General features: G+C 43.5%; 1 protein-coding gene across 2 annotated transcripts in view; it reads left to right on the top strand.

The window, feature by feature from the left end:
* The window catches only part of URB2 (URB2 ribosome biogenesis homolog), a 945,224-nt gene that overhangs the window by 853,626 nt on the left and 73,010 nt on the right, over window positions 1-18,588 (top strand). For both annotated transcript variants that reach the window (XM_069607426.1, XM_069607425.1), the window contains one exon: window positions 15,099-15,238. In XM_069607426.1, coding sequence (XP_069463527.1) covers window positions 15,099-15,238 — 140 coding nt within the window. The remainder of the gene's footprint in view (window positions 1-15,098; window positions 15,239-18,588) is intronic.

Genomic DNA, 18,588 nt, shown 5'->3' with positions numbered 1-18,588 from the left:
AATGTGAAATACTTTGCTTTACATGCAAGAAGTTCTGGTCTCTTTGATTGTCTTCTGCTTAGTTCTGTGCCCAGCTACAGTGGGTGACTGAGGGGGCCAGGCGCCACCACAGCCAGTCGTTTTTTAGCCCGAGGGCAATATGAGACGAATTTCATTGTCCCCTTTCCCTGGTTCTCGCCACAGAGCAGTGGGACAGTCATCAGTGCTTTATTGGTTTCCATAGATTAACCAAACATGCAAAAAATAAAACACATTTAATAAACAAACTACTCACATTATGAAACATTTAAATTGAACAAATAGTTCACTTAAGTGTGGGATTGGGCTGGAATGGGCGGCGCATAAAATTATTCCTTATGGGAATTAAAGACAAACATACTCAGCACCCCCTAGCACTTGATTTTGCTCATATTCTAAATATCGAAAAATTGGTCTGTCATCTGGGCAGGTGTAAAGCGTAGCACAGTCCAGTGGACTCAGAATCGAATGCCTAGCAATAAGTAAAGCATCTATGCAGGATGACATCCGTAGACACATTTCATCACATATCCTTGTAGTTCCATCTAGCTTGCCATGCCACGCCGCCACCCATGTGAACAGGCTGATCACATATTGGACAGTCTGATTCAGATCTGCCGAAGTGATGAGCCACTTTTAACAATCTGATGCTCTCTTTTAGAATGGGGACCAACCAGCGTGATTGTGGATGCTTCTAGTGGGGGGGACACAAACATAAAATGTATAAGTTGCCTAGATTTCATGAGCAAAGCTGTTGAGTAATTTCAATGCTTTTCATCTCCCCACCAATGAGAGCATGGGGAGAGTTTGAAACGGGGGCGTTGCTAGGTCTGGAAAAGACCTGGGGCTACGCTAATGTCGGAACTGTCAGGACTCGGGGCTAGCTAGACATTTGGTTGTAGCTCCTGAGATTCTATCTGGGCCTATAACCAAAAGACCAGGGGCTATATCCCCCTTAGCCCGCCCCTAGCAACGCCTCTGGTTTGAAAGCTAACTGTGATGAATCTAAGAAGATAGTCCCCTCTACCCAAGTGGGTGCCACTTCCTTTGGGACTAAGGAGGTGAGCCTGCTATGCTTAATACCCCCAAAGAACAGAGTAAGCAGGATCCCCCTGGAGGGGACAGGAAATCCCCAGAGAGCGAATTAAGTCCCTCCCAACCACACACTAACATTATGGGGTATGTAGGAGCTAAGGTGTATAAGTACCGATGACCCTTTTTTCAATGGCTGACTCTGCTTCTGACCCAAACTTTACTCAGTATTCATGGAAGACAATGGAGAGACAAAAATACCAGCTTCCAGGGCAGCATCATTTGAAGAGCCAATCAGGAGCGAGGTTCTGCGAAGCCCTCTGAGTTCAATTGCACCACCGCTCACACAGTGGGTGTGGCCGTTAAGAGAGAACAACGGATGTGCATCCATGGCAGTGGCGTGCACTAGATGAGTGCAACCAGTCCCTGCGGAAGGGTAAAAGGGACCCTCCGGTGTAGCCACGAGAGGAGATTACCTAGGACGGCTGAGGTAAAGCCTGAGGAAAAGTTTCCTACAGAGCCCTGCACCGAGTGAACAGGTAAGGTGAGTCAAAGCCGGCCGAAACAGAGTCCAGTTGATGAGTCTCATACACAGCTCTGCAGCAAGAGGAGGACTGGCCAGATGACACACCACTCCTAATAAGCACCGCTCGTTAGAATTCTCTATCTGGCTGCTCCAGAGGAACGAGAGGGGTGCAGCAAGGAGACACACCCTGGAGCGGGGAATAAACGAGAGAGCCCCAGAGTGGGGAGGGAGAAACTGACAAACCCCAGAGTGGGGAGAGAATAGAAAAGCCCTATATAGGGGGCTAAGATGGAGAAACCCCAGAGAGGGGAATGAAAGGAAAGCGCAAAAAGAGCCCGGAGCGGTGAGAGAACAGAGCATTCCCAGAGTGTGAAGGAAGAGGGAGAGAAACCCTGGAGTGGAGTAAGAAGGGAAAACCCCAGAATGGGGAGAAATGAACACAAATCCAGAGTAGGGAGACAGCAGAGAAATCCCAGAGTGGTGCGAGGGAAAGAGACCATCTCCAGAGTAGGGGGAAGAAACAGAGTCTCTGAGTGGGCCCAAAGAAAGTGACCAGCCCCAGGGTGAGGAATGAGAAGAAACAGAGCCCAAGAGTGGGGAATGGAGGAAAGATCCCCAGAGTGGGGCATGAGTTACTGGAGCCCCAGAGTGGGAAGGATGAGACAGAGAGGACCTTGGAATTTGAGGTTTCTCAGCATCATCTTCAAGAGGTCTCTTCCAGAACTTTGATTTCTCAGCCTCTTTTTCAATATGTCGGTTCCAGATCTTGTTCTCAACATTAGCAATAATGGGTCTCTGCCGGATCTTGATTTAGTAGGTATTCACCCGTCCTTCAGATAGTACACTGTTCAGGCAGACTGTTGTCACCCTCCTTCAAATCTCGCTGTCTTGGTGCTGGATCAATCCCTAGGTCCACCTTTGTCTAGCAGATGGTCCTCTAACACACAGAGTTCAGGTTTAGCCCTCTCTAGAGAGTAGCTTCTTCAGGTTGGCTAAGGCAAGAGCTATCTGCACCCAGGTAGTGAGGTCGCTGTAATCCACTGATGGTGTAACAAGGTCAAAGAAATTATCTTGTCATAATGGGGAGGGGGTGTGTTGGTGGCAACAGAGCCAGTTCTACCTCTAACAGGGAGGTCCCCAATTCCTGTCCCGAATGCTAGCATACAGACCTTATCTGCTGCTATGCCTCTGGAATCAGTTGCTCGCCAATATTTCTCTTATTATAGAGATCAGAGAGTAGAGTCAACCCATGTGACCTTTATCAGAAACCTGAAGAACCAGCATCAAATGCATGACCCACTGAGGCTCCAGTGTTACCAAACAACTGCAGAGTACAGAGGAGCATCTGAGAGCTTTTCAGCGCAAGAGAGCGAGCTGGAGCAGACCGGCACAGGCATTTGCAGCATCCCCGAAAGCAATGCAGTCCCTCTGGGAAGCCCCAGCATAGGAACGCTTGGGAACATCGAACCAATAAACCACCAGGGAAAATTGCAACAACTTAACCAACACCATCTGGGAGACGGATCCCGAAAACCCGAACAATGTAATTGAACCCTATATTCCGTGGCAAATAGCTGTGGAGCCAGTGGGGGCCGGTCTTAAGCCTCTTTTGAAAGCTTCAATGTGCAGATACACTTTCCGGAAAAGGAAAAAGCATTCAGATTGGGTAGGGACAGAATACCAGCCAGGAGACTGGGAGGGAGGTTTAAGGGAAGACGGGAAGCAGGAAGTGGTGGTTGTATCGGGTGCAGTGCAGGTGAAGGACAACCAAGAGTTCAGCAGGAGGTAGGAACGAGCGGCAGATTGTGTGAGAGATAGTTGGAAAAGGTGAGGTGTTGATTCAGGAGTGTTAGTGGTTCTGTAGTGCAAGTGCGAGACAAGTGTGTAGTGAGGATAGAGTACAGAGTGACTGTGAAAAGGCTGGCACTGGGTTAAGGTGGGTGTACAACTGGTAATAGAGAGGAGAGCAGAAGTGGTTGGGGGAGAGTCTTATTGGCTGAAGGGGAGTCATAGTGGTTGAGAGTAGTAGCAGTGGTAGTTGTGGAGGAGTACTGGTAGTACTAATGTAGGAGCAGCAGACTTGTGGCAGGAGGAGCAGTGGTGGAGTAAGGAGACAGGTAACATCAAAGGGTGAAGGCAGGAGACAGGAGAGGAGTGTAACATCTGAGGGGAAGGAGTGACGGAGGAAGGAGCAGGTAGAGTATAAGGGAAAGGTGAAATTGGGTGCGATTGGTATAGACGATTCCTAAACATCAGCTGTAGGGCAAGTTAGGAAGTCCCTGCAGGAGTCAGTGAGCCTGCACTTATGGAAATCTTTGCTAGTAAAAGCACAAGAATGTTGGTAGGGATTACTGTTTATTAACACAAAGTAGGAGTTACGGATTCCCGGGCTATGGAAGAAGAGAGGGCGAGACCTCTTGGGTCTCGTGGACGTTTCCTTAAAATCTGAAGTGTTTTCTGTGACAAATATAGAGGGCATCCGTAATCCCTACCAACGACTCCTCTACTGCCTCGTTTTGACCTCTTTTATAATGCTTTAGGTGTTTGTCCATTTCCTTTCGATTGGCTGCAACGAGCGGTATTCAAGGGATCATGATTTGTCTTGGTCCTTCCTTCCCCAAAATGTTTTTAAATCTCCTTAATAGTTCTGCTCCACTTAGGCTAATTAGGAGAGGTGTCTCACCTGTGCCGTCCAAGTCTACTTATCTTGGAATTGATCTTTGTTCGGCACCAGTGTTCAATGTCTCTGGACAGCTGCCTGTGTCCTTCTGATGTAGCCCCACTCGGGCACGAATATTGCAGCCATCCGAACCTGGCTGTCCATGAACTCTGAACTCTTTTGGGCTTGGTGATGGGTCTCACCCTCCTGTTCCTTGATGTTATACTGATGGCAGGAAACGCATACTTTTCCCGCATTGTGCAAGATCTTCCGGGGCTGTGGGGCCATTGATATGTTCCAATGGGGTTCTGGAAGTCTATGTTCCTAAACAGAGGTGCCTGTGAGTTGAGATTGTATTTCTGGTGTGGTAAAACCTGCCATCATTCTCCTTGGAATTTGGGAAGCAGGAACCTATGGTATTTGTGGGTGTAATAGTGTGCTTTGTTGTGGGTGGCGGGCCTCGGATCCCACTCTTGTTTTCCCACCATAAAAATGACACATAACCGCGAGGTAGTAGTAGGAGAGCAGTGTGAGAAACCTGAAGGTGACTCACCCGCTAGTCCCTGGGCATCTGTCATCCAGGTGGCCAGGGACACGGCCATTGCTTTGGATCCTGGTCCTGGGGGTGGACCGGTATGGGAGGATCACCTGGGTGAGGGGTATTCAGGGAGTGGTGAGATGCAGTAGCCCCTTCCCTGTAACACCTTTACCTCATCCTACCAGGTAGGATACTTGGGAACTCAACACCCCCCACTCCCCTCCTTTTACTGCACAAATACTATCTTGCGGAAAGCTCCCTGTGAGAGAAAACAGACTAACACCCTAGGCGTATGCCTGACATGTCCCAACATAATGGTCAGGCAATTACTGATCATTACACGCACCTGACTTCAATCATACTTCCCCCACATGGATAAAAGGCGGAGCACGAAAGCACACTGAGCAAGGCAAAGCACACGAGGAAGCAGCAGTTCCAAGATGGCAGTTTAAAGACGGCAAGACCAGAGAAGGCGGCAAGGAGGGAAGTGCCCTCGACCTTCTCAGAGACAAAAATGTTACTTTTCACCAGCCTTCGAGAATGAGAAACATAAGACCTACAATTAAAGCTGAAGAAACGGGCATTGAGTGTGGGAGGTACCCAGGACACTCCTGCGTCGATAGCTAAGGTGGGGAGGAGCGTTTGCCACTGTGGATCTGTCCTTGGCTCCTACAGTAAAGCAGCACCATTAAAGTCAGTACAGCCATTGAGTTATATTTTGGGGGTTAAAAAGGGAGGCCCTGATGGGTATATAGAATATATTGTATTGTATTGAATGAATTAAAGTCTGTAATGTTTGTTTTAGAATGTTGTGCCTGAAGTAATGTATTGTTTTTTGTAATGAACTAAGAGTTGTGAAGTATATGATTGGAAACGTGTTTGTTTTTAATAATCTATAAACACACACAAAAAAAGAGGCCGCTTCAGCATTGCATGGCCAGTTACTTCCACATTTACTTCATTCTCAGTTTAATAAAGCTGGGAGACCTGACAAACATCGGACTGATGATGTACACTCACACCTAGGTTTGATTGCACAGAGGTCTTATACCTCAATGTGCGTCACCTATGGCCTCATGCTATGTGGCAAAATACAAAACCTATTGATGAGAGTGATTGGTTAAGGGAACATGTCTACATATAGAACATGCATGGGTTAGTGTTTCATTGGCTACCCCTTGTCTGTAGGGCATGCCTTGATCTACCTCCTAAATGCATACGGTACTGATTATAAGAGACATAACATCAGTGGATATGAACTTTGTTTGCTTTTAATTAACCACTAATTTGGCTCTCACAGATGTTTTCTTCTTCCTTCATCTATGAAGAACGACTCACATTCAGAGTGTATCCATGTAACTCCCGTTGTGCTCTGCGGTTCTCCCTTAAAATAGAATCTTTGCTCTGGGCCAACCTTGACTCATCTTCTAGTCTGTTCATGGGGCTTTTCCCACCTGTCCTTATTCTTGCAGCCTCTGCCTGTTTCTGAGGTAGCTTAGTTAAATTCAACGTGAACTGACATCCATTTTCCTGATATGGCCGTCCTTGCGATATTCCTCTGTAGCAAGCTTCTATACGTTGTCTTTCTACCTTGCGTTACTGCGTATTTACAGTTATTGGTTAGTAAGTTACTTCATCTTCTTTTAGATCCATGATTACTTTAGCTTCAGGTTCATGTTACTCTTGGTGCTTCTGTTACTTCATTATTTCGTATTTTCATATCATTTCAACAGAGGTCCATATATTTTCTTCAAGACATCACTTTGTCCTGGTCAGATTTCCTTTAACCTCCATCCACGATATTCACGGATGCATTCTGACATCTTGGCAGGCGACATCCTTCCACACTTTTTTAGTGCAAGGGTACATTTTGTATGGTTGTCTGAGTGCATAACATCTCTCATGCATTTGATTTAGTATAGGAACGATCCAGGGGGTCCCGTGTATGGCTCTTCTCTAACTGTTCCAATATGACAATGGTGAGGGGTCGGGAACTGGCAGGATAGCATTTACCTGGTCCTCTACAGACTGGCTGCACCTAAATAACAGTCTGTCCAGCTGGTTACACTTATCATGATTGCTTTATCCGAGATGCCCAGTACAGAATGTCAAGCCACAGTAAGAAATGGCTAATCTTGCGACAGCAAAATGCTAGTCTAGACACGTAATAACACTTATGATGCTTACTCCATTATAGATGCTCAGAAAGCTATGCCATAACACAGTAAGAAATGGCTACGCTGGCGGCACCCAAATGTCAGTCTAGACAGGTATTAATGCTTACCGTGCTTATTTTATTAGAGATGATCTGTAAACATGTCTTGCCACAATATAAAATGACTATATTGGCTGACCCCAAATGCCAGCCTAGAGACTAATAACCCAGATCATGCCTGCTTATCATGTATGCCCATTACGTGATAGCGCAACCCCACCTTCCCCACCCTCCTGACATGTCCCCATGTCCCCTATCCATCCAACACCAAAGCCATCCCCTTGGCCCAGCAATACCTCCACATCCCTCTTCCTCGTCCCAGTACTTACGAGGGAAGCAAGGTGCTTCATAGCTATGTACTGGGAGGAGAAAGAGTAGGACTAGGAGTAAAGAAGATTGCAGGTAAGTATTTTTCATTGATTTCAAGGAAACCTTGTTATTCAATAATCTTCACATGGATGGTTAAACCACAGTTCAGAATGGCTACAAAGGGAACTATTGGTAGACCTATTGGTGGTCTTATTGTAAGAGTCAAACATAACTGTGAGCTGTTGGAATATATGCCTAGTGTGTCTTTGCCTAATTTGGTATGTGCCACGATACTACTTCACCTCTTCTTGGCCACTTTAAAAAATGGATAATTGTGTATGATCCTCTGGGGGAGGGCGGACTGCCACTATGTTGGCTATTACTCAAATACTTTTGCAATGGAATTGGAACAACCACCTGTTGGAACATATCATAGTGCTAGGTAACTTCACTTCATATTGTGATATAGCTAAACCTTACCCTTTCATAGATAATGTTACTAATGTTAGAACCCCTGTAGAGGGGTAAAGTGGTTGCGATTTCTTAAAGGTTATGGCCTGGATTACATTGATACTACTTTAATGGATCTAGTCTAAAGAACTTCACTTGGTATAATGGTCACACCGCTAGTAGTATTGAATTGTCACCACTGAATGAATTTCAATTTGATTGAGACCATTCATAATCAATGAAGTGACCATTCCATACTGAAGCTCACGATTTGTCTAAAAGAAAGAAACAAAAAGCTCTGTTTGGGAGGTAAATAGGAGATCAATGAGCAGGGAATAGAATCACTTGGAGCGAAGTGAATATAAACAAATTCAAAACAGAAGTAAAACAGAATAAATTACTAGCCAATGATTTGACGACTTTGCCCCTGGATCATATGATAGAAATAAAACAAACCCAGGTGCTGGCGATTAACGCCACTACCAAATGGAATTCCACTTCTAACTTAGAAAGTAGAAACATCTATGATGATGTGATTTCCGAGGGGAAAAATGGCATTGCAAAATAACATAAAAGTAATCAAACAATCAGGGTTATTTGAACCTTCTGTAAAGAAGCAAATGATTACCAATGCCCACATTAAATATACAAATTGGCTTAAAGTTCATAGACACTCGATTCGCAATGCTCCGTGGCAAATTATGTTAATTTTTCTTCGCTACAATGATAAGAAATTTTAAAACATTTACCACAATCATACTAGTGATATAGTGAGAAGCAAGATTAACCCCGTCTCTGAAAGTGTTTGGTTCCAATATATGATGGATTTATATCAACTGACTAGCTAAAAGAAGAACTAGAAATCTATCCAGTTCAAGGTGTGCTCATGCTTGGCTCTCCATTCAAGTTGCAAAAGAATTTAAATCAAAATGCATTGTCGGATTGCCATTCATAATTAATTCAGAGATTCACACTAAAGGCAAAACATCCTCAGTGTGGTGTTATCAATTGTAATTATTTGCTTGGAGGCTGAAACATTGCATCAAATAAGCTAGTGCCACAGGTGTGGTATGCCAGTGCATTTTGGGGCAAGTCCGTCCTCGGGGCTCAGGCACTGTTCATATTAATATTGGTATCATGCGTTTGCAAATTCACTAGTCAACCTACAAATAAGTAAAGGTCAGAATCTGAGATTCGAATCATACAGAACAAGTTATCCATTTCCAGAACCAACATGTGTACCCAAACCCGGATTCAAAGAAAATGCATGGAGTAAAGTTCAAAGTTACAATGTGTATCCATTTTTATATTTTATTTAGGGTGGCGAGTTACAGGAGCAACAGAGTGAGGCATCACATCAACAATGTTCACTTACATTGGTATTGACAGCGTCTATACAGTAAACAACACATACATGAGGGTTACAACAAATTTTGTGAAGATAATACATTTGAATTATCAAGCTATCACTTCTTTCTGGGCCACGTAGGACCGGAAGTCGCCCCATATGTCTCGAGGCTTGGCTGCAGCTGGGAGAGTTCGAGCATAGAGTTCCTCGTTCTCTTGCGCCCAATTCAGTGCTTTGAGCCACTCCTTCTCCATAGGGGGAGTTTTATTTTTCCAGAGGAGTATTGCCCTTTTTAGCAATCATGCATCCTATGTTAACAAAGGCCCTGCTACCTCTACCCAGTGCCTCAAGGTCACATACCAAATAAAGCCCCAAGAGGGTGTTTCTCCAACTGGATGCCTGTTATGTCCGACAGAACATCTATTATTCTGGACCAAAAAGTGCCAAGTCGTGGGCAGTCCCAAAACATATGAAGGTGGTCTCCAGCGACATCGTTACATCTGGGGAAGCAGAGTTCAGTGGGAGGGGGCATTTCGGAAAGCCTGGTGGGGGTATAGTATAAGCAGTGTAATATTTTAAATTGCATACATTTAAATTAGAAGTTAAGGGAGACCTTCCTAGTGCAGGCGCACATGCTAGCCCATTGGGTATCTGAGCTCCATTGCCAGTTCTAGTGCATAGTGCACTCATTATATCGGCGAGTTTCACAGAAAGCCAGAATTCCAGAGTCCTGTAGGAGCTCCAGATTGCCAATACATAAAGAGCCCCTGAGAGTGTCCAACCTACTATTGCCTCTTGGACATGGTGGACTCCACTTGCAAAATATTTTGCAATATATTGCTAAATGTCTTATGGTCTTGGGTACATGAGAAACAACTATTGCAGAAACAGCAAACTGGATTCCCTATGGGATTCCCTACAACATATGCACCTTACAATGTTTTAATCTGTATTTGGCTTTCATTAATTATTTGGGAGCTTTCGACTGTGTTGATCGGGGCAGATTGTGGGGAAAACTGGAACAGTGGAGCCTTGATCCCTCCATATTAAATCTTGTCAAACAAATGTATCAATATAACTTGGTGACACCCCGAAAGACTGCAACAATGTTCCTCCCCGTCTTGACACTCGCCCCATTACATGGTGGTTCTATGTGGATGATTCATTATCATGGACAAGAACCCCTATAGGCCTACATAGATACCTTTCAGCACTTAATCCATGTTCTAAAATCAATAAGCTGAAAATCAACCACTCCAAAACAAAAATTATGATTATTATAAACACAGGATATAAGGGATCTGTGTGGAAAATAGATTCTTTTCCATTTAGGAATCTTACTTTGCTCCAGACTTAATAAGCAAAACTGGAAAATGATATTGCCCCTTAGGCATTGTGGAACTTTAGAGCCATTAAGAGTTTCATCTACACACCAAGGGTGGATTTTCAATTGAAGGGCTGCCTAAAATAAACAAAACCAGTATTACTCCTGGAGTCTTGCACAGTGTCAAACTTCCCAGATGAAAAAGGAAATCTGGTTAAACAAATTGGAAGGGAAAATAGGGTGATCTGCACTTGACCTGCCCAATTCCTTACCAATAGAGGTTATCAGATGTGAACTTGGACGTACATCATTGTTCACCCTCTGGAGGATTAAACAACACAACCTATACTGAAAAATCATGATGGACCAAGGCTATGAAAATTCCCTATTCAGCATATTCACTGGCATTATTAAAAAATTTCATAAAACAAATAGCGTCTTATTTGAACTCACGGAATCATCTGAACAATTATATTAACACAGCGCAACAAACACGGACTAGATTTGACAATCTGAGTGGGAAAAACACTTTCATTTCTCCGTTGTATCCCATCGCTTTATCAAACACATAAACAATGTAGCACTCTCTCGTGCATGATACCTTAAAACAGAGCTGGCGTAACCATGCAGACCACTATCACTGTCCCTCAACGGAAGCACACAGTGACCCTGCCAGGAGTACTGTCCCTAAATTGATGGTGATGCGCATCACCATCAACCTAGGACAGTACTTCCTGACACGGTCAGGGTGTGCTTCTGTTGAGGAACAATTATATCAAGATATAAAATGGATTCCAGAAGAACCAATTCATTATGGAACTCATAAGAAAATCCATAAAAAGGCTATACAATGGGACTGTATTACCAATCTAGAACATTTAATGAGACTAAAGTGATTACATTAAGCATGGTTTCCCCATTACTCTCCCTTTCAATACATCTTGAAACTTAAAGATCAACAGGTGTGTTGGTTTCTTATGAGATTACGGGTTAACTCTCTTCCTACTATGAGGATTACAGGATCATGGAAAAACGTTCCCTTCGTGTACATGGTCCACCACTTGTGGAAACTAGAGGTCGAACCGGCTGGTCATCTTTTAAGTCAATGCACTAAACAACACATCATAATCGGCAGGCTATACCAACTTAATACACTACATTGATTATATTCAAACAGACCAATTTTGGTCATACATAATATCAGGGAGCTCAATTGTTCTTTCTAATCCTGTTTACCATGTATTGCTTTGAATTGATCAATTTCTCAAGGTGTAACTAGACACATCTTTGAAACCACGATTACTATTATCCATGTAACCGTTTATAATACTCTTTTAAACAATTATATATTTTAATAATTGAGATGTTTTTTGTAACAATGTTTCTAGATGTTTATTTTATCATTGTTGTGTAAAAGTTTTTTGCAAACAAATCTCTCCAAAGCTCAACTTAAACTCCACTTTCTTAAGGAAGAGGTAGATCTCCGTGCCCTCCCACCACTCCTCCCTACCCAATCTAACCTCTTCCTTCAGTGAAGCTTAATAATGTAATTTGTGTATATTTATATAGTATTCCTCTTTAGTTTGAAGCACTTGCTCCCTTGGGTTAATGTTACTTTTGTCACCTGCTTTCTTAAATATATTTTTCCCACTTTGTGTTTTGTCCCTAGTTTTAGGGCCTCATTACGAGTTTGTCCGTACTACCGGCAGGTTACTGGCAAACTCGCTTACTGTTACCAACACCCGATATCCTGGTGTCACCAGGATATTATGGGTGCCCGGCAACGGCGGTAAGTTCCCATTCCATGGAGCCCCAAAGGACTTCATGGAATGGCAACTACTGAATCACTGGCACCATAACAACGGTACCAGTGATCCAGTAATTTCTCTGGCCGTAGGGGCTTAAACTCCCGGCAGGTCAGGCCTGCCGATCTGTCACTGCCCCGAACGGCAGATGCTGAGTGAGCCAGTCTAGTAAAAATGCCAGAGCCGGTAGTACAGGTATTTTTTCCGGCATTTTTACTGGACTGGCTCTCCACTTGTTCACATCTTTGTGCTGTTCTACAGGCACCCTTCTGGGGAATGCCTCCACATCTGTAAATGTGTTTATTGTAAGTCATTTCTGATTGTATGTATTATAATAACAGGGTTGCCAATGTCAAACACAAATGATTCATAAAAGCCTGCCACAAAGAAGCTTGGAATAAAACCTGTTATGTTGTAGAGATTGCAGGTCACTTCCGTTTGTCCTTTTTGTGTTCTGCAACCATGCTTCTTTCAAACCTGTGGTTTCCTCATCAACACTACCTACATTTATTTCTTGCTCCTTCCACTTACCTTCTGATTCAGCTACTTTAACCTGCCCTTGCCCACGACAAACTTTAAACAGTCATGAACTAAGTTCTCTCTCTTTAGTATCGCTTATGATTCTGGCCTTATCATGCAGCTAAAATGAAGAGACTGGTTCTGACATGCACCACAACAAGGCATAAAATAAGCAGTGTCGCGTAGCAATTTGCTTTGCAATTCCCTAGGTTTGCTAATTAAATGTTGTAGTACAGGTAGCTATGTAAATTAACTTGTTCAATGAACGCACAGCAAACCAGGCATTCCACTCTTGCCCTCTTGGCCCCCCTATACCCATGTTTATCTGTTCATTGCAAGTTCAAAGAGGCTAATGGAGAGAGAGTGCAGCAGTAATCATCTTCTACACTATTAAAATTGCTAAAGATCTGTCTGGGCGTGCTACGCAAGAAATGTTCTCTCTTTCAAATTAATCCGGATAATATTTCTAACTATATTGTGTCTGGCAAAGACCAGCATGTGTTCTTTATTTTTTTAAAGACAGTCCGGCAATTGCTTCCTAAAAATGTAAGTTCTTACATAATAATTACAGTATTGCTACTGTAAAACACATTACCTCCATGTTTTTCAGTAAAGTTGAAGTTAAATCTCAAAGTACAACCTATATTTAATTTTGTTGGGGAAAGTGCATCATTTTGACAAGTGAACACTTTTAAAAATGTACATGATCGCACAGCCAAATGCTTTTGATGGCAAACTTAGTTATGTGACCTGCTGTTTGCATTCATCTGTGCAACTGGTGCTCCACCTATGAGCTGAACTCAAACTCCTTGACTTTCTATCGTATCACTCTGTTGCTTTATACCAGCTGACCCGAAAGTGAAAAGGCAGCAAAACCACAATAGGCCACCTAGTTAGCCCAGTTTTATGCCTGCTAAGTCACCCACTATGCTTAGTCTTACTTTCTTCTTAAATAGTGAATATGCAAAGTTAACTAGATGTTTATGCAAAGTAGTGATCAATAGTTCCATCTGGTCTGTACATCTACAGATCTACTACAATACCACACACTTTAGTTAGCTTCCAGGGCTCGCTTTGTTATATGAAGGATGATGATTTCATTTTTATAATGGCAGCTGTGGGAGAGAGCTGGCCAATCCAGAGTCTGGGAATGCAATTGGAATCTGCAAGTAGCTGCCCGCGTTTCGTGCCGGGCCGCTGCGCAGAGGCCCAGCCTTCACACTGTCCTTGGGCACGGTGCGCCAGACTGAGTCTCCACTGAGTGCCACACCCTGCCCACACCACCTTGCTCAAAGGCAGGTCCTGGAAATACTATCGTGGACATATGGGTAATACTTTAGAGGAAGCATGAATTGCGCAAAACCTGGTTCCCTTAAAAACGAAAACAGAAAGTATCGGCACCCGACAGGGCAGTCTAAGTGTGACTAATGATAAACACTGCTTTCATTGATGCGCATGTCTGGAATGCTACACTTGCGCTTACATGACTCTGGCTTGAGAACATTTGCAACCATGTCCTCCCTCCGAAAGTGATAATTAACGCTGTATTGAAAACAGTTAATATCAATGACAGGCAAGGGCCATATTGTCCACCTGAAGCTGACAATACCCTGCCTGCTGCAAATCCATACTGCATACTTGGTCTCAGTCTATTACTTTCCTTTAACATTGTATACTTTTGGACTTAATCACTAAATGATGGGTCAAGTTTACAATATACAGGGCACTGCCTTGTGCAACACTGAATGCACCCAACTGCACAGAGCCTTACACTGAAATATTTTTCTGAGCCTTTTTATCATATCCATCTATTTGTGTCCATTCATGCAGCTAACATTTTACAGACACTCCTCTGACTGTCTTCAACAGTACACAAAAATGCTGTACTGTTGTTAATTTTATGTTTTGGGTGCAAATAATGTCTGGCGACATTTAAAATTTGAGTGTAAAATTGCTAATTAAAGAAGTTTGTTTGCTAATCAAGAAAAATTTAATTCAGAAATGTTGCTGATCAGTTTTTGAAAACGAATTTATGCCTTGCACAGGTAGACCTGCTTCTGGCCAGAAGACCTTCCACACAGGGCACACATGTTGACCATCCAGACATCCGGCTTATATGCAAAAAGACTCCCTCCCTCCCTGTCTCCCTCCCTCCCTCCCTGCCTCCTTCCCTCCCTCAGTGTATGACCTGGAAAGACAATTGGGGCACACAAGACTTCAAGAGAAGGATCATGGAATGCTTGTATTGTTCTGAAAACTAGTCAGTGTAATTATTCTTGGGTATTCTGTATTGGAATTTATATCTGTGTACCTTCTAACAATTGTACTATTGTACCTTTTTGAATGATCTTCCAGGGGCGTCATCTAATTTTGCATCTGTATTGAAATGTGCACAACTTGTGGAGAGGATGTACACTCACATTGCTGCAAAAACAGAGGAGTTCACAGTGTTGTCAGCATTTATTATCTCTCAGCATGTGAACGAACTGCAAAAGGTAATGTAATGTCATTTGGAACATTCTGTTAGAACTGTTACATTGTCGTTACTCTCAAAACCTTGAGTGATTTTATATTCGGAAAGCAAGAGCGTGATCCTCAACAGATTGAATTGTACATTTCTTTACACGATTTGTTAACGGGACATATCAGGGTATGCAATGGGAAAGACTTCGGGTTAGAAAAATAACATGCCAATTGCTTTCAAAACCAGATTGATGAATAATAGTTAAACTAGAATGCTAGTTTTAAATATTTCTAACTAGATATCATAAAGTTAGTCAAGTCATTCAAACCGTCAAACAAAGACCTTTGTTCTCTTCAAACTTGTTTCGTATTCATTTTGGACACTTTACCTGGAACAATTCTGTATAATAGTTCATACTTAGTATGTAGAACTCTTGTAAACCTTAATTTTACAGGGAAAAGCATTTGCTACTGAAGAGAAGAGGTTGCAAGCCTAGGCCCTTAAGGGATGACCTTATACCAGGCATTGGACATGGTCTGTTATCCTCCTCTATCTTTCTGCTTAAACCTTTTAGCATCAATCTTTGCATCCCCTCAGGTTCCCTCCCCCATTAAGATCATAAATAAAGGCAACACCTTGTTCCTGTTGTTTCTTCCTGTAGGTAGCATAAGGAATCAGGAGTAGGACTCTGACACAGGAGCATTGTGATGGTTGCTATAGACTTTTATTAAAGAAAAAAAGAGGGTTGGAGAAAAACCTATATTACCCTATCACTACAAAGGGTTTCCCTGCCTCAACAAAACAAAAGGATCTCAGTGTCATAATGTACAAAAGTAGAGATCGTCAATCTGTGTCCAAATTCCTAACCTGACCCTTACGTGCTAAACTCAAAATTAAGTGCAAAGGGGTATAGTCTTTCAACACTGCCATCTGTATCTTTTTCCAAGTTCCAACACAAAGTTCCAAAAGGTGCAAAAATAAACTAATAATCAACGTTTCACAATCCTCAGGTGGCCGGGGTGTACCCTTCCCCTTAGTTTCTCAGACTATATACAGTTCACAATCACAGATCTCTTTCCTAAAATGTGCAGTTTTCCATTCCAAGGGGTATGGCTCCCTTCCCCTGGAATTCACACATAAAAGGGGTGCGCGTCATTGCCTTGGATTTCACAATTTATTAAACTTTGCAGTCTGGGGGTATGGTTCACTGCCCCTGAATTTCACACACCAAAGAGGCTGTCTTTTCTCTTCTTGACTCTGTTTTTTCACAATTGGGTGCTGGTCCAAGACTCGCAACAGGTTGCCTGCTATACACTCTTGCCAGGGCTTCCTCCACATGTAACAATCTGACTCATTCAGCCATTGGGTCTTCAACCCCCTTTCATTGGTTTTATTCAGTAATACACTCAGCATCCCAACTGGCTTGCTCAAGTTCAGCCTTTGAATATCACCGTATCTCATCTGCATGCGGTATACCCTGCAAAGCGCCACAGTGTCTCAGTTCCCTTCTCTCGGCTCCCTGATATCTTGTGGCGGCTTTGGTGTTCTCAGTGGTCTTCCATTTTCCAGCGGGTTACTTCCTCCTTCTGTTGGCATCCCATCTGCTCTCTGGTACTCGCTATGCCATGGCACACTGCGCCTCCTGCTGCAGGCCTCTCTATCAGGGCTCCTCCAGGAGCATAGTCAAAAATTTACCAGTAGTAGTCAGAAAAGGAGCGTACGCCAAGCAAGAAGTAACGCTCTTTATTACAGCTGGGCAATCACAAATCAAACACGGTGGAGCAGAACTGGTTGATGAGAGCTGACACCGCCCACGGCGGCCAACATTTTTATACAGTGAATACAGTGTCTGTGCGATTAGAAACAGTTACACTTGATGCGTTGAATTATCGCGTCTCGCACAAAGCGAATTGGTTAAGTTAAGTCAATTCCCTTACAGCTAGATAGTCATTCATTAGTCAGAAGTGATTGGAGCACACAGTCTTCCCACCCCTGGCTCGCCCCCTCCTCTCGTGGCGCTAGATTACCTCCCGCTCCACCCCGTAAATGAATGGTTAAAAACGTTATTGTGCTGACCTGGATCTTTATTAACCTGCCATTTGTCAGCACTCATAGGAAAAACACGAGACACCCTGAGCTGGTGGGAAGGGAGACATTCACATGGCATCTGACCAATGAGGGGCCTCTTAGACATCATCAGGGACATAGTACACTTGTTGCTTATCAAGGACACCAAAACATACTTTCTGATTGGCTGCTCCTGGATCGCCCCTGCATTCCACATTCTTCTTCCCAGATGCACCTACCAAGGGGCAATTTGAAACCACTGGATGTGCTGTGCATGTCCCTCCCTGAATACTACATTGCAAATTTTATTTCCCCTGTCTCCACAAGTAACCCTGAGATTAGCTTGCCAACCTTGTATCAGCTGGTTCTGTTCCCAGCGACTGCGGTCTACTGGGGATGATCAGCCTGAATACATCTCACCCCACCCTACTGGCATGGAGTGGTCGTACAGTTTTCTAACAGGTCTGCAGTAAAGGGACTGTCTAAAACATCCCCATGGATTCCACTCACCTGTAGTGCTCACCTTCCCTGTGCTGTGCAGCAGCACCTTAGGTATTTGTGTCGTATTTTCAGTCTGTCCCCCCTCCCCCTTGAGCACTCCCACCCCAGGCCTCTCGGGCTGTATATGTGTTCAAACACTTGTAATACATCTGTCAATTATACCTTGCACCACCCTATTCTCGCAACTGGTAAATGCGTCCGCCTGGGCGGCGTGGTATCGGCACCTTTATTGCGCTCCACCTTCGATGGATCTATCGATAGACCCTTTTTCCCCTATCATTTCTTTGCTTACTTCCTTGTGTACCAATAGCCGTGTTACCCTGTTCATGTTCCCTCCATAATTTGTGTACTCGGTCAATGTGGATCCTATTATCATGCAATCCTACCCATCTACCGAGCATGCTACTGTAAGGCAGGCATGTTATCAAACAGTGAAGACAGACACGAGTGATATCAGTTTAAGGGTGTTTATTGAACTTCAATGGGTTGGTTGAACGCCTATCTAACTTAAATCTAAGGATGCAAGCTACGACCATCAAATAATAACGCATTTCTAGTCGAATCTCTGTCACAATAAAAAAGGCCTATACTAATAAACCTATTGCCAATCCTTACTTCTAAATACAAAAGGGTGTGGGACAATAATGCATGCAACCAAGAAAAGTGTTTAACAAATCATATGTCAGGACGGTTGAGCAGCTGTCTTCCTTTCCACATGTTTTCAGCACTGGGCAAGGCGGCATGTTCGAGCTTCGCACACACTCTGGCTTTTCTGCCACAAGCATACAGTTCAAAGCATAGGTATCGGGGCCT

This window comes from Ambystoma mexicanum, chromosome 4q, assembly GCF_040938575.1.
Source record: "Ambystoma mexicanum isolate Mex_15411 chromosome 4q, UKY_AmexF1_1, whole genome shotgun sequence".
Classification (NCBI taxonomy): Eukaryota; Metazoa; Chordata; class Amphibia; order Caudata; family Ambystomatidae; genus Ambystoma; species Ambystoma mexicanum.
This window is presented reverse-complemented; position numbering and strand designations above follow the sequence as displayed.